This window comes from Eschrichtius robustus, chromosome X (assembly GCF_028021215.1).
Source record: "Eschrichtius robustus isolate mEscRob2 chromosome X, mEscRob2.pri, whole genome shotgun sequence".
Classification (NCBI taxonomy): Eukaryota; Metazoa; Chordata; class Mammalia; order Artiodactyla; family Eschrichtiidae; genus Eschrichtius; species Eschrichtius robustus.
Window position 1 is genome coordinate 98651819 of NC_090845.1, and position 24820 is coordinate 98676638.

The 24820-nt window shown below is 41.9% G+C and overlaps 1 protein-coding gene across 15 annotated transcripts in view; it reads left to right on the forward strand.

Moving 5' to 3' along the window:
- PAK3 (p21 (RAC1) activated kinase 3) overlaps positions 1 to 24820 on the forward strand; it is a 275538-nt gene that overhangs the window by 171466 nt on the left and 79252 nt on the right. For all 15 annotated transcript variants that reach the window (XM_068532427.1, XM_068532429.1, XM_068532413.1 and 12 more), the window contains one exon: positions 11019 to 11220. In XM_068532427.1, the coding sequence (XP_068388528.1) occupies positions 11046 to 11220 (175 nt within the window). In that variant the 5' untranslated portion in view covers positions 11019 to 11045. The remainder of the gene's footprint in view (positions 1 to 11018; positions 11221 to 24820) is intronic.

Below are 24820 nucleotides of genomic sequence, written 5' to 3' on the forward strand. Positions count from 1 at the left end.
TTTGAAATCTCTTTATCTAGACAGGAAGAGTCCAAACCCCAGAGAAAGGCATACGAGATCCTTCTTAATTTGATCTCCACTGGTCTTATTTTTCGCATCCCTCTTCTTTGCTACGGTCACACCAGGTTACCTGTAGTTTCTCTAATACACTACATTGTCTCTGCTCTCCTCTCGGCCTTAGCACGTGTTGTTCCTTGTGCCTGAAACGTGACCTCCCCCCCATGGTTTGGTTACTTGTTCTTCCTAATTCAGCTCAAGTGTACTTCCTCTGTGAAGCTTCCTTCTTCAGGCTGCTGGGAGCCCCTCTCTTGTCCTTCAGTAGCAACCTGTTGTCATCTTCGGCCTGAGTTGTCATGGCCAACACCCATTATACTTTGTCTCCTTGAGGGTGGGAACTGTAACTTGTTCATCTCTCACCCTAGACCCTGGTGAGCTCCTACTCATCCTTCAATACCTTGCTCAAGTGTAATGCCCTCTGCTGCCTCTGGGGAGTATTAGCTACCCTTCCTACACTGGCCTTCCAAAGCATCCCCTGCCCTCCTGGGCACATACTAGACACTGTGTAAATGCTGAATGAAAGATTGAATTTATTTATGAAGATTCAGTGATTATCTGAAGATCACAGAACAATCCAGGAGTGGAGCTAGAATTAGCCATTCTTCTTTGGTTGGAGACAATTCTTTTGGGTTTATAAAAAGACCTAACCAGAAATCAACTCCAAAAACTAAAATTGCGGAGCAAGATGCAACTTAGTTCTTAAATGTGACATGAAAGGAAGTAGTTTCTTTTTCCAAGTGTCATGTTCTTAATACATTTCCCCAAAAGAAGTCTGTTCTGCCCATATATGACTTCAGTTCTGGAAAATGCTTTGTGTCACCCATACTGATCCCTTCCGTAGTTCACCAGAAGCCAGTGTTCTGGCTTTTGTAAGTCTCATACATGTTACTTTCTTCCAGAGGTTTAAGATCTGTTCTTTTTCTTACATAGCACCAGCATCACTTAGTTCAGCAGAAACAGGGGCCTAAGGCTAAGAAACGTAATCGAGCATGCTTGGAGTATTTGTTTGCTGGGATATACTGCTGAATAATGTATTATACCAACCTAGTGCTTTCCATTTTTCAAATCCCAGTGAGCTCCTACTCATCCCTCAATACCCTGCTGAAGTACTATATCTCTGATCTCTTTGAGAACCTCAGTTACCTCTCTGCTGTGTCCTTCCAAAGCATTCTGTGCCCACCTGGGTGCATCCATTGTATTCCCTATTGTATGTATGCCTGTCTACCATGCTCGTTTAACTGTGAGCTCTTTGAAGACAGGGACTGGTCTTCATTCACCTCTCTTTGTGTACCCCCTGTACCTGACACAGTACCTGGTGCATACGAATGTTGGTGGCATGGAGATGAAAGGCAGGGCAATGATGTTCTTTGGAACATCCACATCAAACACTTTCCTTATATGGGGAGGTATGATTATTGGCACTGATTTCTCATCCAGTAGGATAGCAGTCAGTGAAAGAGAGTCTTCCCTTCTTCTGAACCGCTGCAGTCCCGCTTTTTGTAGCATGCTTCAATTTGTAATACACATGCCCTTGTTCTGTAGTTATATTTTAATCTGTGTACTTAATATACATTTTATATACAGTATGCAGCCAGAGATGAAACCCACTGCTGAAGCCTATAATGTCCCTCAGAGCTGGGCATTTATTTATCTCTTTACTCCCAGCACCTTACCGTTAAAGGGGAGTAGGTCTCTGCTTTGGTCTTAGGATTCTTTGAAATGAAAGTCAGCCAACAATCCACAAGAAGAAGGCATGTAACTGGTTTCTTTTCCTATAAAAAGCAGTGTTAGGCTGACCTAAGATCTTCTCTTTTCCTCTCTTTATACAGCTGTGTAACCTATAGACCCTCATAATTAAGCTGGCCAGAAGAGTATAGGGCATGTCTAAGCGACCTGCAGGCCACCAAACCTGCTGGGGGTTGACTGCCATGATCGTGAGTGCAGGGAATGTATTAGGCTCAATCGTTTGTTGTTTTTTTTTTGGCCGCACTGCACGGCTTGTAGGATCTTAGTTCCCCGACCAGGGATTGAACCCGGGCCCTCTGCAGTGAGAGCACAGAGTCTTAACCACTGGACCGCCAGGGAATTACCCTAGGCTCAATCTTAAAGGAGAACGAACACTGTGAGATGACCATTGCTTGATACAGAATTATAATAGAGTTATATATATTTATTATAAACACCCAACTTTCCTTCCCTTTTTCTTCCCCAAATGTTTGTCAGGATGTGTTCTAGGCCACAGTCCCGCCTCCACAGGAGTCATTGGGAACTACTGACTGATTCCCCCTCAGGCCTGCTGACTCGCGCTCCTTGCAACAAACCCTGCTTCTGCTTTATCTGCAATTTTCCTACCGGGCTATCGTGTCCTTCCTTTGAAGTGAGGGCTGGGCCCTGTGATCTCAGCCTGGGGGCTTCCCCGGGCTCCAGAAAGACTTAGGTACCTGGCAGCCTTCTCTTTGTGTGCGCGGGTGAGCGCTGGGGCAGCATAGCTGATCGAGTGCTGGAGGAGGGATCTGCTGCAGCATGAACCCGTCGTGAAGTGGGCAGTGGCAGCTGCAAGTAGAGTAACGGGCAGCAAGGAGAATGAATCCCTCGGTGGATCTGACAGCTCGTAAGTGAAGAACTTACCTGGTACAGGAAAAGCCACAGGGAAGCCAGCGTGCTTAATTGTGAGGTCATCCTTCGGGCTTTTGGATTCTAGAGGAATTTCACTGGGTAGATTACGATCTTTTCTTAGACCCATGGACAGTTTTTTTTTAAGACAAAAATAATCCTCTTTGGTGGCAGTAAGAGGTGGGGGTAGGAGATGGGGAATTCCTGCAACTAAGGCTATGGCCAGGTGGATGTTTATCCCCTACCATTTGTGAACTGGGATAGATGGCCATTGGGCCTGGTCACGTCCCGTTCTTCCTTCAACATTTGAGGGAAGCCCTTTGTTTTTAATAGATAGTATTTCCTCTTCCTTAACCATAGCCCCCAAATAAGATGCTGAGACACATGCTCAGGGTAAACTTAGGTTAAGGGGCAAAAGCTTGAAGAAGAGTTGCTGCATTTTACACCGGCTCAAATTCTTTGACCTCCAGTTCTGGCAGGATGTCTTTTTTTTTTGCAGGGAGGGGGTAGCATATGAGCTTTGCTAAAATGATCTAAATTCCTAGTTTAGAAATATGTAATGCTAAGGTCTCAGTTGACCCCATGTAACTCTTCTCTTCAAACATTCAATGGGCACCTTCCCTATAGAAGGCCGATTTGGGTGTAGAACATTGAGAATAGAGCAAGTTCCTAGGACGATAAGGCGTAAGGCGCATGTTCGAAAACAATGTCCAGACATCTCTCTGGTATACAGAAAGCCCTAGCAACTTTGGGAATTGAATTTTTAGGCTTGAATTTGAGGGAATTTGTGGCTCTTTTGCCGGAGTGGATCAGGGAAGGGTATAATTATCACCCATGCATAGTAACAGCGAGCAGCTAGAACGCCAGAGACTCGAGATGTTGGTTTACCATATCCTGTTCACTTGGGCTGCTAGTCTGCATCTAATTTTTTCCATCTGACTGCTTCCAAGGATACTACATTCTGTTTTGAGAACTAGGAAATGTTTTATTACTAGGTTTTGCTTCCCTTTTCTTTTTTCCACACATTTATTTGAGGCATCTTTTATTTTCTTTAACGCTTACAAAAATTTCTACCTCTGTTCTTTATGCATCTTATTTTCTCTTCTTAGAAGCATCGGTGTTGGAAATGAAAAGCTGAAACCTGTAATAATGCGTCAGTTTGCAAATATAAACACAGGTCGGGTGATTATTAGCATTTTCTTGGCATTAGCTCATGCAGCATACACAATACATTTAGAAGCTGAAGAAGTCATTCGAATAGGAACTATTTGCCCCATATAATATATGCAGTATATGAGGTCTGGATGCTGGGGTATACCTATCGATTTCCTTATTTGCAACCTATTACTGAAATTTGCAACTATAATATGCTGGCTAATTGGATTTCATTAATGTGAAGTTCCTGCTACAAACAGTGGAAGTCACTCATAACAGAGAACGGGACTACAGTGGAACCGACCTCATTTGCTCGCGTGTGTGAGAGAGCGCATGAATGTATTCTGTGTGACCATGCTTTGTATGTGTGTCAGTAGTGAGCTATCTTTTGCAGGATCTAAGATTGAAATGAGGCGGCTGTAAAAAGAGCTAGTGCCTCCCTTACTTGTCCGGCTGCTTTTGCAAATCTGCCTAACAAGTAGCTCAGCAACTCCTGATCAAATGATCTTCGAAATGGCTTCCCTCCATTACACGCTGTAATGGTATCTCCCAGGCCAGGCTTTCTGAAACAGCACACCCCTGTCTCTGATAGCAGAGTTCCCTTGGTGAGTGCCCCAGAACAGACAAGTCCCAAAACAAGGCCATCTAAGAATTGGTCCTACCGGCCAACGAATCCTCTTGGAGTTCTGTCAGTAAATCTCCTAGCCTTGGGTCTTTGGATGAGACAAGCAATTGAAATCGGTAAGTACCAGCCCGAAGTGGGTTGAAATGAAAAAGCTAGAACCGTCATATGAATATTTGGGGAGGATGAAAGTACATATATGAAGAGAGAGAATGTGTGTGTGTTTGTGGGTTTACTTGGATCCATATTGTAATGGTGTCATGGGAAGGGAATTGAGGAGAGTTTGAGATTCTGGTCTCAGTTCTTTCAGTTATTTTGTGACCCTGGGGAAGTCACTTAACCTCTATGCCTTGTTAATTCCTCACGTGGAAAATGGGGATGGCACTCCCTTCTTCACATGTTGGTGTCCGGCTCAAATAAGAGCAAGAGCTCAAATAAGCTCCTGGACATTACAAAGTCATATAGTAAAAAATGAGGTGTCCATACTCCGAAGGTAGCTGGCGTCTACATGATGCCCAATTGCTTGGCAGTTAGACTAGTGCCAAAATTGCCAAACGCCTTCTTAGCTCAGACCTGCTTGGAGTAGGCATATAGGCTTATTCAACACCATGAAAAACTTACTCAGAGCTTCAACAAAGGCATAGAACTTACCGAGTTCCGTTTCATTCCCTCACATGTGTATTTAATGCCTCCTGGGAACAAGGCACTGTACTAGGCAGTTTGAAAGCATTACAGTTATGACTGAGGGGTTCTTACCCTCAAGGAGCTTCTGATCTAGTGAGGGGAATGACATGTCTCATGACTATGTGCGATTTGAGACAAGATGGTGGCAATGCTAAGTTGGGCCCATCTGGCTGACTATTGTTAGGGGTCGGGCTCTCGTCCACCTTGTCTGGGAATGGGAGTGTGGGTTTAGGGCTGCTGAGGGACCCAGACCTGGCTCATTCTCCTCCCTATGAAATGAGCCCTTTCTCTCTTCTTTGGCATCTTAGCATATTATGGGAAATAATGTCTGAAAAGTTGCTAGAAATCTTCAGATACAAGTTGCTGTAAAAATGTAAAGCAAGGTATAAACATTCTTTCAAATGATAATACATTGTCCCCTTTGTAGAAGGCTAGATGATTTTTTCCTTTTTTCTTTTTTTCTTTTTTTTGGCAATTGAAAACAGTTCACTACATCTTCTTACACTGTCAGTCATAAGTGTCTGGCTGGCTGATTCAGTTGCTAAGAATGTGTCCAAGATAAAGTGGGTTTAGTATCAGCATAGGATAGTTAGCAAAGCATCATTTGTTCCCCCATCACAGTTTATCCCGGGAAGCTCAGCTAGCCATCTTGAAAATGTGTGCTTCTGTTTACAGGGGAGCCCAAGAAAGAGCCAGCAAGTAACTCTTGGATCCTTTTTCCCACCATCAAAGTATAATTCAGTGTATACATCATTCTTATAGTCAAAGCAGTAACCTCAGCCTGAAATACGGAGAACAGTCCGGTGTTGATATCATTGTCTAAGGAGACATTGGCTGACTTTAAATCTCTGTTTACTTAATACCTCCAAGTCTGGAAGCTGTCATTTAAAGTTCACTTTTTCTTGATCTATACAGCTAATTTTTGTTATAAAGATTTACCCAATTCTAGAAATTTGAAACGCTCTCATGTTCTGTTAATGTCTAAACATAGTGAGAGTTCTTTGACTTGTTTACTACATTTTTGAGATCCTAAAATCAGTCTTATTTCATGTGTGCTCTTGTCAGTTTAGCTGTCATCTCATCAGCTCTAGGTGTCTTGCAGCCAACCCTCTTCTTTATGTAGGTGTCTCAGAAACATTAGGAAGTTCACCCTGGAAATTTCCCCTGGGCTACGTCTCATTCCTGTGTTAGATCCTCTAGGTTGATATGACAGGGATATAAGCAATATTGATGCGCTTACCAATTTATAGTAATGGCCTTGTGTGGTTGGTGGTTTGGGAGCTTTACCTCTGGGTTTATTAGGTCATGGCTGTGCATCTGCCGGCCTGGGCTTTTGTTTTTGAAAGGAGGCCATTATTAGTTTGTCTCTCATTGGGAAAATATGCAAATAAGCAGTTATTTAGATTTTTGAAAGCAGACATATGGGTTGTCTCTGATGACACCAGATCTGATGAAAATATTTAGTGCAGTTGCTAATGGCTTAATAGATGATCTTTGCAAGTCATAGGGCCAGTATTTCTGGAGTCTCACCCTTCACACACCTGGGTAGAGCATCTGTGGCAAATGGGCACAATTGGCATTTTTGATTGTATCCAATTCAACACATAGGCCGTGGTATGAATTTTGGCCACGTTAGCTAGAGTGTACTTGAGCACCTGTCTTTCCCCTTGACTCCTGGAACATGCAGGCTGGCGGCTTTCTTTTGTAACCTACTGAACATTCTCTGAGGGTTTAGTTTGTCACCACATTAAGAGAATGCATTTTGGAAGAATGAGAGAATAATGACAATTATTTATAATACCTAATCATTTCATCTAAAGTTGCCATGCATCTTGATAAAAGTTTTCCTCTGAAGTACTTTGCAGCAAATCTCTGTGTCAAAAGGCAACTCAGTGAAGGGGTGTGTGTGTGTGTATGCACCTGTGTGTGCATGCCTGCCCTTGCACTTGGGGGGTGGGAGTGGGGAGTAGGGAAGAGAGCGAGAGAAAAGGGAGATAAGGAGGGAAGGAAATAGAGAGTTAATCTTTCTTAGTACTCTGAAAGAGGGGTGTTCTGGCTTCTTGGTTGTCACGAGACAAGAGGCTCATTTCCTACTGCTGATGAATTTCAATTGTAATTACAGAGCATTGGTAAGCCACATTCAGTCCCAAGGGCTGGACGAAAAATACACCGTCCACAAAAGCCATTTGAATTCTCTCTGAAAAACCTAGTAGCCAAGTCTGAAAGCAATTTGTGAACAGATACAAACTGTTGCTGGTTGTCCATTCAGATTCCTCCACGATGCTAAGAGCCACGTTCTAAAAGTGAAATGAAATGGCCTGTGGCTGGATCCAGCGTGACCTGCACTTGCAAGTTTCTGCTGTGTTGCAGAAGCGAACGACAACAGTTAAACTTTAAAGATCAACAGTTTTTCGATTGGGTTCCTGGAGAATAATGGCACTTTTGTACAATTCTTGAAATAGAGCCCACAGCCGCCCCAAACAAAGTAGTCTCTTTCAAGATCTTGGAAATAATGACCTCATAGGCAGATTGAACCAGCAGTCCATTAATAGTATCCTTTGTAGAAAGCTGTCTCAGGGGAGGGACGTGGCTTAGTAAATCGGCATTGTTTACAAACATAACAGAATAGAATCCCACTTTTTTTCCTACGTTTGTGGAATAGTCGGAGACACCTCCCACTTGGGAAGCAAACACATTAACAGCAAGGCTTCCTTACAGGGCCCTACCCTTTCTCCATCGGTCACCTAAAAGTGTGCTTTGAAGCACTTGCTTTGAAGGTGAGTTAGAGATAACAAGAGTCTCCAGCCCTGTTCCTTTGTCACCAACTCAGAATTATCTGGAATCGTGAGAAGAAGATGAAGATTGGTTGTGCCTTGTAAAGAGTCATGAAGAACTGATGTAATATCAGGATAATTTGAGCAAAACCAAATCTGAAATGTCAAGGTAAACGGAGTGATTATTTGCTTCATGTTCCTATTGTGGAAGTAGATAAAGATTCTTCAGTTTCATTTCCATCTCTGTAAAAGAGGTTTATTCCAGCCCCTCTTATAATCCCCTGATAAGCTGAATGGAATTAAACCAATTCCAGTTTGCTGGGCAGTAGAAAGGTGTACCATCTAAGCTGGGTCCCTTGCAGAATGCCTGTGATATAGACCACAGCAAGTGTGTGGTATTCAAATTTTGGGCAGGGATTTCTAGTCTACTATAGGAGAGTATAGTGTGAATTTTATATCCCAAGTAGCCCTTTTTTTCCCGACCTGAAAAGAAACAGGGCATCTACCTTTTGAGTCTCTACCCAGAGAGAATATTTAGGAACAAAAAAGGCCACTGTTACCCACACCTAATTATCCAGAACAAAGGAGCCTAGTATTTTGGATTACGTAGGTGCAGTAGAACCCTGACTGGCTCAGACTCCTACTTGCCTTATTGTGTAAGATCAACTTTGTATATCATGTTAAAGAGGGTATGTATGTTTCTCTGACTTCTGTCATCTCAAGTTAACTAACATGTCCTCAGAAAATAGGTATCATCCAGAATGCAGTGGCTTTCTCTCCGTGTGAGACACATTTTTCACTATTTTCTAGGTATTACCTAGAATCCTCAGTTCTTTTGCAATAACCTTCAAACTTCATTATTTTTACCAACCTAGATTCTGTATATTGAGCTTTAGTTAATATTCACCACATATTCAGGCATTATTTTTGAACCCAGAAAAGTAAAACAGACAAAGCACACACAGAGAAAAAATTAGTGCTTTTACTCTGGTGGCAAGTTCTTTTTAGTGACTAAATTAAAACCATGAACCCGTCTGATACAGAATACCACTGGTGAAGTCAGTCTTAAACTCACTTTTCTTCTGGAGAAAGAATGAATTTAGAAGGACCAAAATCAAAACGTGAAAGGGAATGTAGACCCATTAGCACTGATTTCATATATTTACCAGCAGTATCTATGAATATAATTGATGCTTGACACCACAGTTTTTCATTTTACCTTGTGCTATAGTTTCACCCATATAGGAAAATATGAGACTTAATCAAGCTGGTGGCGACAAAACATTTACTACTGATATTTTCACTGTCATGATTCCTGAAAAAAAATACAGATTTGGTCTTAATTCATTAAGATAATGCAAGGCATGACACTTAGGCAAAGGAAAAGAAGAGAGATCTCTTGTCCAAACCAAGGTCAAAGCAATCATTGTTAGTTGGCAGTCACCTGTGCAGATGGAGAAACTATTAATTGATACTCAGCTATTTTTGAATACTTACAGGCTCTGTATATTTGAGAAATTTTAAAACAGTGAAAATTTCCACATAACATAATGTAACTTAGAATTCATTACTGAAAGTAATAAACACATTGTAACCACTGAAGGGCTGAAAAGAGTTACGGTAGATTATTTCTCATTATAGCAGGTTTTTGTTGTTGTTGTACTTAGGTTGGTTAATAGTAAATGTTATTGGAATAAAGTGGTATGCCAAGTTGTGTATGGAGAGCTCATACACTCCTAAATTAGTGCCGGTTAATACTTGATGAAATTACAGAGATTTTGTTGCAGTGGGATTTGATTTTCCTTGTATTCGAACTGGAGATTCACTTGGAAGGTACTCTTTTTTTTTTTTTATATTGAAGTATAGTTGATTTACACAATGTCGTGTTAATCTCTGCTGTACAGCAGAGTGATTCAGTGATACATATATATATATATATTCTCTTTCATACTCTTTTCCATTACGGGTTATCACAGGCTATTGAATATAGTTCCCTGTGCTCTACATACAGTAGGACCTTGTTGTCTATCCACTCTATGTATAATAGCTTGCATCTGCTAACCCCAAACTCCCACTCCATCCCTCCCCCGCCCTGTCTCCCCTGAAAGGTACTCTTCATGCCTGACTTGCGATGGCAAGTGTCAGGGCCCTAATGGAAGGACTTGAATGAGAATGGGAAGACAGCTGGAAGCAGAAACATTTCCTTGTGGAGTTTGTGCTTTTCTAGTTCACTTTACCCTCCAGTGGGATGAAACCTGAATGTACTGAACCCTCAGCACAAGATACTAAAGAAGAATGAAATTAAGAGCAGATAAGTTGTTAAAACGAGACTGGTTCTTACCACACTGTTACCCCTGTCAACTCCCTTGTTCCCTGTTCCAGGACATAAAATATGACAAGGAGGAAGGTTATGGTGTCTCCTCATGAAGCAGTCCTCTCCCTGGAACTCCTCTTTGCTCATGGTGGCATTTGGCTCTGCTTTATCTTCTTCCTGCTCCTTGAAGATGGGGCATTTCTTCCCCTAGCAGTCCATCCCAACTCTGCTGAAACTACCAGGTTTACTAGATTGTTTCTCAGTTCTTTCTCATAAAACAGTAGGGTGTGTTTTGTTAATCAGGTGCACACAGGTAAGAACCAGACGCCAAAGGCATCCCAATGTCAAAGCAACTAACAGATGATTGTTGTGGGCCATTAAGTGTCAGCAGCCAGGCCTGTGTCAATTCCAGACTCCATGGAGGTTGTGCTACCTGACCACGATGATCATGAGGATAGAATTTTTAAAGAAGAAAGATTGGAAATTGTCCATTAAAAGACTGAGTGGACAGCAGAAAATAGAGTGTCCCTGGGGGAAAAGGAAGGGACCTTAGGTGTTTGTGTCTACATATTGAAAAGCCATTCGTTATTGCCTTCGCTTTCCTGTTTGGGAAATTGTATCGTTGGGCTTTAGGTAGGCAGCTCCCTTCCCTCCAGAAAAGAAACCCCTCAAAATCGCCAGTGCAAAACTGAGATGACATGAGATGAATGCTTTTGTTTCTAAGATGTTAGACTCCCCGTACTTACCAGGTTGTCTTTTAGACCTCCCTTAACTCCTGTTTTCTCCTCCTCTTCTTTAGGAGCTGTGCAATCCGTTGTAACTGAAAATGTCTGACGGTCTGGATAATGAAGAGAAACCCCCAGCTCCCCCACTGAGGATGAATAGTAACAACCGGGATTCTTCGGCACTCAACCACAGCTCCAAACCACTTCCCATGGCCCCTGAAGAGAAGAATAAGAAAGCCAGGCTTCGCTCTATCTTCCCAGGAGGAGGGGATAAAAGTAAAGTATCAGTGGCCGGGTATTGAAAAGGGGCTAGTTTATTCTTTCATTGTCACTTTCTTTCTCGAGTAGTCATTTCTTGAGCATGGGCTGTTCAGGGCCTGCCTGACCTTTACATCTACACCTTCAGAGGTTGCATTTTGTCAGAGGATAATGTTTGATTGACTTACTGTGGGTTTACAGAAAATACACTTATGCTGTGTTTGCCTTTCACATAGCATTGAATTCATAGTGGGAAGCCAAGGGAAATCATAGCAACAGTACTGTCTTAAATATATGAATAGTGACTTTCTTTCTGATAACTTAAAGGAGAATTTATAGTAATCCCTTCCTAACTGCAAGTTGCCCTTATTGGGAATTTGAGTATAGGTGGATTTACTTCTGTATACCTTTTTGACAACCATGAAAATTTTGAATTGAGTATACGGAAGTCAGTCCAAGTGCCCCATTATTGTCTCTCTGACTATATCACAAGGTGGGAAGAAACCTCTGAGCTATTTGTTTCCTCTCCCATTCTTCTGCCTGTCATCCCCTACACAATCAGCCCTTTTTGCACTGGGTATCCCAACAATATACTATCATTTATCCTTGTGTTGTTCATAATACCATTTGGTCCTTAAATACCATTTGGTCCATAATACCATTTGGTCCTTAAATGTTAAACTTTGTAACATCAGGGGATATAAAATCTCTAGTAAGTAATTGTCAGGTTGCATTAATTAGCATAAAGCTTAAACATGGCTTCTATAAATGTGACTATTGCGGCGGAAGAGAGTAAAGCCAAGTACAAGGACTCCAGCACCAGAGAAAGTTGCTAAAGGGTAAGAGGGGTGATGTCTCTTGAAGAGAAAAGGGACACTCTTGATCTTCTCAAAGGTAAAACAGATAGCTTTGTAGGTCGTTTATATGGTATTAAAGAATTCGTACCATAAGGAAAGCTGAAACTCTTATTAGGGCCAGTATCACCTCTTGTAGACCTGTGTCACTTAAGAGATGCTTTATCCCTCGTGACCCAAGGATGGAAGAGATGGAAATGATGTTAAACCTCTGGATTGAAGACAGGCAAAGGAATAAGAAAACACTTTCCATGCAAGGGACCTGCCATCATGCAAGAAGAATTTTCGAAGTCATGTTTTCAGACACCGAAGTGGGTCCCGAAAAAGTATTGCCAGGAGCAAGGGATGGTTTGAGAAATGTATGGTGCGCCATGACCCGGAGACCAAGTCACCTGATCCTGCAGCTCCTGTGTTGTATCTGCCACAACTGTAGAGAGCGACTGAAGAGGGGGATTATGGGCCTGCACGAGTCTTTGGTGCTGGCGAGACCGCCATGCTTTGGAAGCCCTTGAACAATCCCATTTGCCCTTTTGAAGAACACGAGCCAACTGATGCTGACATGAGGTCAGCCAAAACAGAGAGGCTGCTGTTTCTGTTTTGTGCTAATACTGCAGGTGACCTCATAGTGAAACCATTGCCACTCTACAGAAAACGAGGCCCATGTCTTCTCAGAGGAAAGTCCGAGCTAAGTTGCCAGTATACTGGCGTGCAAAGAGAGAAGCCTGGATGACTCCCTCTCTCCTTAGGAATTGTTTGAACAGTGCTTTCTTGTGGAAGCTCAAGACTACTTACAAGAAAAAAAGTCTTGACTTCAAAGCCCTACTGATTCTTCACTGTCCTTTTGGTGCCTCCGACGTATTTGCCAATGTGCATCTGGATGTCAAGGTTGTCTTTAGAACCAGTTGCTTGTTTCAGGTCCTGGAGCCCTTAGATCGGTGTTTGATCCAGCCATTCAGGAGGACTTGGGCCAAACTAATGTATAACTTTGTTGTTCAGAATCTCACAAAGGTTCCTCTGTCTGAAGATCCTAGTGCATGGGATTCCTACACCATCACCAATGCTGTATTCTTCATAAAATAGGCAGTAGATAGTTTAACAGAGCCTGTCATTAATGTGATCTGGGAGAAGATTTGGCTAGAGATGGTGAAATATCTTTCAGTGTTTTCTCCTGAAGACAAAAAAATCTTTGGATGAAACAGAACGTGTAGGTGAGGGTGAACATTTGGCACAGGAACGGTCATTGGCTGAAGTTGAATCTGAACTGGTTGATGCTGATTGAAGTGATGTGCTGGGCTGCAGGACGACTCTCAGGAAGGTCCTGGGGCCGCAGAGGTGATTATCATAAGTGATGATAAAGATAATTAGGAAGCGATGGCACTGCAGACAAATACAGTTATAAGCAACAGGAGAAAAATTTTAAGAACAAGATTAAATCCTCCCCCAAGAAAGTAATGAAAAAATGGGTACCTTTACATGTCAAATCTGACCTGTTCAAAGCTTGAGTGATTTGGCAGAATTCAGTAAAGAGGCGCTATTACGCCTTCCAAAAGAAATCACATTGGCCAGAAACCATCTTCGACAGAACTTAAATCATCAGGTGGTGCCATTTAATGCCATTGCTGGACAGCTGATAAACTGCCTTCGTACAAAGCTTGAATGATTTAATTGAACTCTATAAAGAGGTGGAGTCTTTTTACAACACCATGTTCGGAAGAAAGCAACCTCAGAGGAGCCAAAATCATCGAGTCGTGCCATTTAAGTATCCGTGTCAGACAGCAGATAAGCTGCCTTCAGACAAACTTTAATGGTTTAATTTGAGCTCTATGCAGAAGTGCTAAGCTGTCTTCAGAAAAGACTTGAGAAGACAGAAAGCCTCTTCAGAAGAGCCAAAGTCATTAAGTCATGCCACTTCACTTCACTTGCTTGGTAGGGCTGAAGCCCCAAGCAGGTTGTTACAACCTCAGGACTGGACTTTGATGAAGACTCTGAGAGCACGGAGATCCATGATTTGGACTAACAGCCCACCTCTGTTCATTGCTTCACTGTCACCCCCATTTTCCACTGCCATAATGAGCGGTACATCCTCACCGCCTCTGGAAACCATCTCAAGATCTAAATGGAAGCTATACAGAGCCTATCACTTCTACTAATTTAAGCTATGTAAACTCTCGTTATTCTTTTTATGTAATGTACTGTTATTGTTTTACTGTGCAAAAAAATATTTATGAGGGCGTTCAAAAGTTTACGTGACCTCGGTTCCCCTGCCCTTTATTTCACCTCCTAAAATTATAATTTCCTCAGCTGAACTCTCCTACCTAGGTGGGGGAGGGTCATTCAGGAACTTGATCTTCATAGGTAAGGAGGGGTTACTATTTCTGTGCTTCTATCTCTTGGTGATTACTTGGATTATACCACAGTCAGTCTTGAATGAATGGAAAGAGCCCTGGACTTGGGTTCTGGAGACCCGGTTTCAAGTCCAGCTCTGCCACTGATTATTGTGACTTTGTGCTAATCACTTAGTTTTTTTTGATCCTCAGTTTTATCACCTGTTAAATGAAAATAATAAGACCTGGCCTCCCTAGCAAAGTATTTTTGATAATCAAATGTAATTCTAAATGTCAGAGTGCTATTAAAAGTGACATTAAAAAGTGCTAAATAATTGTGAGGTGTTATTACATCTGTATCATTCTGGAACTTACAAACAAACAACTGAAAAACTAGGTTTTAGAATTCTTTTTTCTTTTTTTAAGTAACTTTGTCCCTAACTAGAATTTATATGTCAGTTATAGGAAATTTTAAAAAGAAAGTTAAAATTACCCATAATTTCACAAGCCAAAGATAACTAACTGGGTTGGTGTTTTTCCTCCCAGTTCTTCTCATCATAGAGAAATTGTTCATCAATGATAAAAACTTGGAAAATAAAGACAAGAATATAGAAACAGTAAAAATCACCCATATTCACAAATCTCAGAAACAATGTTAATATTTTAGTGGCTTGATTTCCAGACTTTTTTTAATGGCTATATATACATATACTTTTTTATATAGTTAAAATCATAACGTATACAGTTTTATATCCTGCTTTTTCACTCAACATTTTATCATGAACACTTGCCTATATTTTAAAAAAGCTTTCATAAATATAATTTTTGATGGTATATAACATTTCATCATATAGTAGCATCATGGTTTACTTAACTATTTATTTTGTTCATTATTTGGGATCCTATCCAAATTTTTGTCATAAATAATGTCACACTGTCTATTTCCTCAGTTAAATGAAAATACTTGCTTTGGTGACAGCAGAGGTTTTTGTTTGTTTTAAGGGGTCTCTTTAATAGCTACATTTCATTGACCAAATGGAACTTCGAGAGACAGGTAGAAGAAAAACAAATAGTAAAAGTAATTTCCAGATTGAGGACCTGTCTTTGTTGGAGGCCTTTCCAGGAGCTGAATCTTGGTGTTAGAGCAAAGTAAGAGGGACAGTTTGCCATGAAATTATTATGATGCTTCACCTTACAAAAGTTTTCAGAATTTAGACCAGGAAAAGGACATCCTGAACAAGTGGTTTGATGTTCCTTTATGGACCCTGTGAAGTGTGAGACTGATCAGGTTTCTCTTTTGTTGGCTGCTAGAAAGCGTGGAGCCAGATGTATGGCCCCTGCCTAGCACTTGTAATGGGCCTCTATGGTATGTATGCACTTTGTATAGCTTTCTTCCAGGCTCCGTTTTATGTGCCTGTCTTTGTTCTTTTTTGTTTTTTCCTTTCACTATATCGACTTTGAATTTCTGCTGCTATCATGCTGTATTTTGTGTATTCTTGTAAGCCGTCTTATATCTGTTTTGGAACAAGGTGGGGAATAAATACATGGATGGGTAAATAAATACATGAAGAAATACATGAATAAATAAAACAATAAGGCAAAGGCAATGAGGCAAATGAATCAGCCAGGACTCTGAAAATGGCGTAGTATCTCTAAAAATAATCAATGTTAAGGACTGGAAACTTGGAAGAACATGTGGGAAAGAAGCAGGTGAGGCTGCCTTTGGAGGTGACGTGTACTATGTGACGTCTGTGTCTTCTGAAGCGTGCTTATGCGTCTTGTGTCTTGTGCTGTACTAGAGCATTAGGTGTGCTTCAGGGGGCATGCAATGCTGTATGAAGGGCTGTGTCTTCAGTGAGCACAGTTCATGTGCATTTTGTTTGTGGGAGATCGAGAGATTTGGGAGCTGGTGAGCCTGCAAATGGAGGTGAAGGCCCCCCTTCCTGGAGGCGTATGAGGGGATAGTTGGATAAATCAAATCAAGGCGAATAGGAAGTGATCTGTCATTTACCGATTAGTTCCTACGTGCCAAGCTGTGTGACAGGCACTTTATGTGTATTGAGTCTTTCCATCCTTACAACTACTCTGTATTAACCCCTTTTTACAGATGAGGCCATTTAAGCTCAAAGCGTTTAAGTAGACAGCCTATAGGGTCACATAGCAAATGATAGACGCCAGAAATCTCCCAGGTGTCTCTGACTCCAAACCCTATGCTTGTGCTACTCTATCACACTGCCTTGCAACAGGACAAAGGGATAGGTGGTAAACTATGTTCCTAGCATCCAAAAGCCAGCAGTGGCTTTCATTTTTCCTTAAGAAGATGGCAGTGCACTTTGAAACTTAACTGAATTTCAGAGGAGGGGACTTTTTATTGCCACTCAGGAAGAAAGAAAACGTTTTTTCATGTCTTTTTGGAAAGAAACGATGGCACGAAAATATTCTTGACAAGAGAGATGTGCTGACATTTGATTTGGGTGTTTGATGGGTTAGATTCTAATTCGGTATGTGTACTTTACTGGCTTACATATTGCTTACTTTAGAAGGTTGAGGTTCTAAATTGAGTGTGTTCATATATGTGAAAAAGTTCTTTTTTTAAAAAATTTTATTGGAGAAAAAGTTCTTAAAGTGCCGTATAGTTTTGTTATTGTATTGCATACACATTATTGTGATAATTCCTAGAGTATGTTGTCTTCTATATACACTACACAGCAGGAAGCATTACTGTGCAACAATTATATTAAAGAAGACTCAGTTATCCTTTATGGTCTTGTTACTCAAATGTTTTGGTCAATACACGTTATTAACTTTCATCTAATTAATGCACAATAAAAAATACTTAGTGTGATAACTAGACTGAACAGTACGCAGTCTTTCTTCGGTGATGCTGAAGACCCTTTGGGATCTTGCAGTAGCTCAAGGTTATTTTCATTGCACTAGCTGTGGGTGGGAGTCTCAATTAATTGAGGGTTCTGTTAGCAGAAAGTCAGATGTCGGAGACCACTACATCCTGAATGGTGTTTACATTCCTCTTGGTTCTTCAAATGTAGACCATACAGCTCAGCAAAGAGTGCTCTTTGGAGGTCACTGCCCTGCCCTTTGGGGAGCCAAAGGGCACGGCATCTTGCTTGTCCTCCATGGTCAGTGCTCTGCCCCGGAGAAGAGCCTCCTGTACTACTCCTTTACTCCTAGAAGTCCTCTGTGTTTGAAATGGGAAGAAGGTGGGGAAAGGATACACTCTATCTACTAGGACCTGAGCTTCTACTTCAAGGCCCGTAAACAGGGAAACTGGGCACAAATATGGTGGCCCAGTAGAACCAGCAGACAAATTCAAGAAAAGTACGGAATGTGGGATTGGGAGATAAATAGATGAAAGGAGAGAAGCAACGGGGAGAAATAAATTGAGAGAGGAAGTCGTGTATGAGAGGGAGATTAGGAGATGGAGAAGGTACAGGAAATGGATGAGAAGAGAGGAAGACAGAAGAGAGATGTATCAAACATTAAGATGAAGGGTTGCAAAGAGAGTGAATTTGACACCAGCTAAGGGATATGAAGCTGCTTTCCTCAAAACAAATGAGGCCTTCCTCCACCCCTTTCAAACTTATTTTTGCCCTATATCATTATCCACACGATCAGTAGTGTCCAGTTGAGGACATGGCCTCATATTTGCCTTTTGTTTTCCAACATTTTCCATTGAAATTGTTGCATGTGTGAATTGGGTGTAAATGAGAGTTGGAACCGGTGTGTGTTGCCTGGAAGAAGATAGGTAAGAGTCAAGTTCATAATGATTTGCCAGAATGATCACTTTGGCTGAAAGTTTTTGAAGATGATACCACTGAAGGTGATGGCTGTCTGCGTGTATGTGAGTGGGAGTCACTAAAAGGGCTCACATAGGACCATCATTTCCTTTTCCCTATCATCCTCATGGAACACCCAACCTCTGAATTGGGCTTGTAGCTACTCTTGCAGAATTGGGTACCACTTTGAGTTTTTATCTATACATTAAAGGCTGCTGGTTTATGGAGAGCATATATTGTTTTTCATAGCCACTGAAGACCTGACAGGAGGAAATGGGCTTACTGTTCCACCAGAGGGAATGGAACTAGCCATAAAGAAATTCCAGATATGCCGATTAAATATTATGAATTACCTAGGGTGAACTTTTCTAGGTTCTTTACGGGGGGGTGTCTCATGACTTTAGCAGGTTCTACCTGAAGGCAGGTGAAGGAACTTTCCACCATGGGCCTTCCCAACTGTATACTTCTGGCATTTGCTAATATAATGAAAGACATAAGAGCAGTGAATGTTTAAGATAGCCCAGTTTAATCTCCTTTCTTGGTAGTTATGTTTGCAAGGACATCATTCATAGCATGGAAGTGCTGGGTTTAAGAAGTGACAGATTACTTAATTCTCCAGCAAACACAGTCACCCTGCTAATACGTATATTCCTAGTGAGATGATGTATTTTGGATGGTAGTTGTAGGGATATTACAGCGTTCAGTGTACTTTCATATCAATCACCTTCTTCAAACCTCCTGTGATGGGGGCAAGGTTTATCCATTTTGCAGAGGAAGGCAGAAGTTTAGAGAGGTTAACTGACCTCCACAAACTTGCCCCACTACTAGTTACAAAGCAAGGCTGGCCTAGAATTTAGATCTCCGACTCCTGGTCCAGCGGCGGTTGACTATTATACCGCTTGCCATAAAATGAGAGTCACCTAACTTGTTTTGAAAATAGGTTTTGGCCAATGGAATATGCAGAAATGGAATTTTTATGGAAGCAGGTGAAACTTAGGTGAATCTAACCCATTTTCTCAATCAGCAGTTAACAACAGTAGTCATGCCTTTTTATAAGTTATTCCTCCTGAGGGCCTAACTTGCTAGCAGAAAGTAACAGCCTTTGTAAAAAAAGAAAATTGTTAAATATTTTTCCCTGATTCCTGTGTTATTTGTTATCGCCTTTAAAATCTTTTTCTATTGCAAAAGTAATATCTGATATTGTTATAATTAAAATAAAGAACTATATTAAAATAGAACACAAGAGTCACCTCTCATCCCTCCCTTTAGATTCATTCATAATCCAGTATTTAAGAATTTGGGCCCTTTTCCTCATTTACTCAACATCGGTTTCCTTTTCTGCTCAGAATCGGTATGTATTTTGCCCGAGATGCTAGGTTTAAGCAGAAATATATCTGTTACCTAGAACCTCTTTTAAATCTTTTACCGACCTTGCACTATCGATTTCTTTAAATTCTTAGAGCCAAGAATAAAATCTATTTTTATGCCTAACTTTCCATTGTAGTTACCACATAGTACTTGCAAGTATTTCCAATGGGAAAAATAAATTTTGAAGGCCCACAAAATGTCATTCTTTCTACCAAAAAAAAAAAAAAATAGAGGAAAACTAGATAAATAATCTCTCCCCCTGTAAGGGAAAATATGCACTTCCTGAATTCAGGAGGTGAGGAATTCCTGTGGGTCCCCTCTCATAATATGTCCTCAAACAGGATATTTGTTTATAGAGCAGAAGTGCCAGAAACTAGAACTGTCTTTGCAGAAGTCAGTCCCCCTGGAACTGTTGCCCTCGCAATGAGCACTCGCCTTTTGACAGCACCTGCAGTGCTGCTGTTGCCATAGAAAGAACTGTTTTGGGATACTTACCCTTATCCGAATTATAAGACCTCAGACATTTTCCCAGCTGGGGGCTGGGGAGGCGGGCGATTACGGCACGGTGTGCTCAGTGACCCACAAAGCAGAGGATGGAGCAAAATGGCATTTTTTAACTTAAAAAACACCAACTCCAGTACTTAATTTTCTTTCCTGGTAGTTAAGTAGACACTAAGGCATTTTAATTCTTGAAAGACCACAAGGGTAACATTTTGTAAACGATCTTTGTGAGGCATTGCCTCTCAGTGAATTGGAGAAATTATCGAACCACTGAATGCGCCTCTCACCCAGCTAAAGAGTGACCAAGTCACTAAGGATCGTCTACTGGGAAAAGTAAATGTTGTCACCCATAGGAGATGAATGGCCCTTTAAAATACTTCCGTATCCTTCCAACATGGCGTTCCCAGAGCAAAGCCCAGGAATATTGAGGTGAAAAACAAGTATTTTAGTATGATGGATCTCTAACCCTGACACCCTCACTGCCCCTGCCAGAAATGACCCCGTGTCGGCACAAGTTGTGTGGCCTCAGGAACACATAACACTGAGTACAGGTTGCACCTGGCTAGGGGGAGCGGGACAAAGGGGGGAGAGGAGGGAGGGCTTCTAGTGTCAAGCTAGGGGTTGTAGGACAAGTGACCCTCCTAGGAGAGCTCCAACTCCAGCAACTCCAGTATGAGCCTCCTAGCAAAATGTGTTTTTAGACCTCCTTTGTCTCAAAGGAACTTTCTGGAAGATCACAGGATAGAGACATGTGCAACCAGCCAATGCCTAACTCTGAGTTGCATGCGGACTTTGAGCCCAGATCTAGTTTATTAGCTATCTCAGTTTAAAAGTGAGATAGAACAGAATTGGATGTTAATGTCGGCTTACCTGGAGAATCTTTTGTAGTTCACTTATATACTTTACTCAGAAAAGATTTGTGCCTGCTTTTTATGTGCCTAGCTCTGCACTGTGTGCCGTGCGACGGGGAATACTACATATAATACAAGAGTCCCTGTCCTCAGGTAGTTTTCAATCTAGGTGCAGAAATCAGACACACAGTTTATGCAGGAGATGCCCAGTAGGTGATCTACGAGGCAACAGATGCAGTGGCAGATAGGTCCTCCCATTCCATTCCCGTCATTCATTTTCTTCCTCAGTCTGTGTGAAACAGCGACCATTTTGAAGCCTGCCTCCACCATCCCACGTGTCCCTAGCAGCACAAAGCTATCTGGCTTGTCTTCCAGAAGACGCCTTTTCTATCATATCCACCTGCTCAAAGCCTTTCCCAGCATATTCGTTATCACTGTCTCCAATTTCATCTTCCTTCCTGATTTCCAAGACTACACCCTACCCATTTACCCTTCTGTCTTCTCACTTCCTCATCAACGTGCTGTATACATTTCAACGTCCAAGCTTTGCCTCTCCCGATTTTCCTACTCGCGATGCCTTACCTTTCCTGCCTCCCCATTCTTTAAGACCCATCTCCCAAATCCTACCTCCTCTCCAGTAAGCCCTCACTCTCCACCAGAGTTTTCTGATCTTGTTTTATTTTGACACGCTACAGCATTTATACTCTATTTTTCCCAACTTAGCACCGAATTTTCGATGGTCTGGTAGTATCAGTTGTTGCTTCTTGTTTGCTAAGCTTATTTCCCCAATGAGATCACAAATTTAGAATATTACTTTAGTTCCTAATGAGTCACGCAGCACAATCTGTCACTACACTGATCCACAGGTCCATGTATACTGGTTAACTGACCCACTGACTGGTTCAAAGGAAAAGGAAGCTGGGGCAGTAGCAAGAGAGAGTTGTTCCTCAGAGGCAGGGCTGTGAAATGCTTGCTGTTTAGAACTAACCAGCCTAAGTGCTTTTTCCTTTGGAAAAATTGTTTCCGCATTTAAAAAATATGTTTTATATAATATTTTGTTTTTCTCTTTCTGTATTTATATGGCTTTCAATGTCACTTTTTTTTATTATGCCATACACCATAACTTTGCGTGCTTTCCATTGCTTTTTAAAAAATAAGTATTGTTCTATTCTTTTAGGCTAAATTTATGTAGGAAAGCATTTCTCTATGTCTGTCCCCTGTTATTCTTTTTCTTTTCCTGCATGCTCTGTTTTGAAGGAGCTAGAAAGTGTTCTAAAAAATAATTCTGGACGTGACATCCAATGAGAAGGCCCAACAAAACTTCCAGGAATTTTAGGGGAAGATGACGAGTGGAACTCCTACAACAAGGAAGACTCAGGTGACAGATTTCTAAAATGCTTTCAGAAGGCAAGCATAGCACCAGCCTGGGATTTCATCCAGGGGAGAATCGGTTGCCTTGCTGTACCTCGAACCCTGCGCAACTGTGTTGCCAATGTATGCTTTTGGCCCCAAAGTGGCACCAGGCAAGAGGTGTACCTGAATGAGTACAGAGGCATCCCTAGTGCGGGGAAAACAGCAACAACGCCATCACCACCAACTGCAACTATAACAACTACTCTGAAACATACCCTCCCACCCCCCAGCCTTCTTGGGGAACCTGGATCAATGTCTCCTCATCCATGAACACATAATGGCAAATAGGCATGACCTGTTTCCATATATTGGGTCTCATTTCATATAATGAAGGTCATTCATTCATCCATTCATTTGTTCATTTGCTTATTCATTAAATAGCTATTGAATCAAGTACTATGCTAGATTGATGTTGGGGTACAGAGGTGAATAAGTCCCCGTTCCTGCCTTTAAGGAGCTGATGGCCTAGTGAGGGACGCAGACAAGTCAGTCAATGAGTAGAGATTAGCGTGGTAAGTGCAATAGAGAAGTGAGCACTGAGGAGGGGCGTCTATTGAAGACTGAGGGAAGGGAGCAGTTAGGGAAGGCTTCCTGGAGGAGGTGACCACTCAACTGAGGTGAGTCTTAAAGAAGGAATAGAGCCAGCTAATAAGAGTTGGGTGGCATCCCAGAAACAAGGAGCAGCATTATGAAGGCAGTAGTCATGACACACTATCAGTTGAGGTTCTATGGCTGTAACTACAGGTAGTTCAGCATAGCTAGTGCATAGAGCGCTGGCGGGAGAGGCATGGAAGACAGAGCTGTGGAAGTAATTGGGGATCGGGTTCTGGAGGGCTTATATGTGCCATGGTAAACGCTTTGAATATGATTCTGAAGGCGATGCGGAAACATTGAAGCAGGGGAATAATATCAGATTTGTGTTTCACAGTATCACTCTAGCCACAGGAGAAGAATGAATGTGGGCGGGGGGGGGGGGTGGGCGATGAAAGAAGACAAGTCAGGCTGTGGGAGTCAGGTAGGTGAGAAGTGACAGTGGCCTGGCCTAAGGGCCAGTGTTGTAAGAATAAAAGAGGGCAATGCAGAGGGAACATTTACGAGGAAGAATTAATAGAACTAGGCAACTGATCAGATGGTGACAAGAGAAACTAGAGGAGGGTGAGGTAGGGAACAAGAGGAATTGTAGTTTCTTATTTTACATGGGGAAAGGCAGTAGAGAATTCACTTTCTTTTGAAAATATTTCGAGTGAGGGGCCTGGGAGGCATCCAAATAGAGGTGTTCAGTCAGGGGACAGCAGAGAGGTCAGGGCTGGGGATCCATCTGGGGAGTCACGGAAGTAGATAGTGATTGAAACCGTACAATTAGATGAGGTGACCAAAGGGAGAGGTGTGTTGATGAGAAGAGATGAGGACCTAGGACAGCTCCTGGGGAATACTATTTAAATTGTCTACAGAAGACCCAGAAATGTAGGAATAGACTCCAGGAAAGAATTGTGTGAAAGACGGTGGGGAGAAGTTAGTTTCATGAAGTTCATGGTCAGCAATGTCAGTTTTGACTGAGAGGTCAATGGTTGTAAGGACTGGAAAATGGCCGTCTTCAGGGAGGAGATCAATTTGGGACCTCAGAGACTCATTGCCGTGGCTTGAAGAGTGAGGGTTAAGGAAGTCTAGATTGCCTTTTCAAGAAGTTTAAGCTAGAGAAGGAAAGGTCGAGAGGCTATAGCAACTAAAGAAAGCTGTGTGGTGGCAGGAGGTTTCAATTTTTAAGGACTAAAGAAATCTCAGCATGTTTTTTTCAAGCCAAATAGAAAGTGTTAGTAGAGAGGGAGAGATTGAAGATACAAGAAGAAATAGGAGGTAATTGATGGAGTGAGACCCCTGGAGAAGTGAGAGGCTCAGGGATCTAGAGCACCAGTGAGGGCATAAACCTCAGGTAGAAGGAGAGGACATTGTTTCAGTAAGATGTGAAGGGAGATGTTACTGATGGAGATAAATTCATAGGAGCGGGGCAGGAAGTGAAGTCAAAGGAGTTCCACACTGATGGCCTCCGTTTTTCTCAGTGAAGTAGAAGGAATTTCTTACTCTGAAAGTAAGGGAGGAGAGGATGAAGCGGAAGTTTGAGCGAAGTTGTGAAATTCTAGAATATTCGCTAAGAGCAGTGGGAAAGGAAGTTGGCCAGGGTCAAGAAGGGTACTGCTCAGTGCCACTGATGACCCAACTCTGTCCGTGACCTTTATAGTAAGCACCAATCTGCATGGCTGTGTGATTCTTTTTCCCCCAACAACTTTTACCAGCCTCTGTATGGAAATGGAGATTTCACAGTTGGAGTCTGTCAGGGTAAGGTTTTGTGGGAGAATTGCAAGAGGGGGTCACAGGAGCACAGTTTCCAGGGCACTGGCTTAAGAGCAGTTTAAATGATGGACCATAGAGTCTAGGCGAGGAGGAAGCTGAGAAATTGGCTGAAAATGGAAGGATCCAGGGATTGGAGGTGTTGTTGACATCAAAGAACAAGTAAA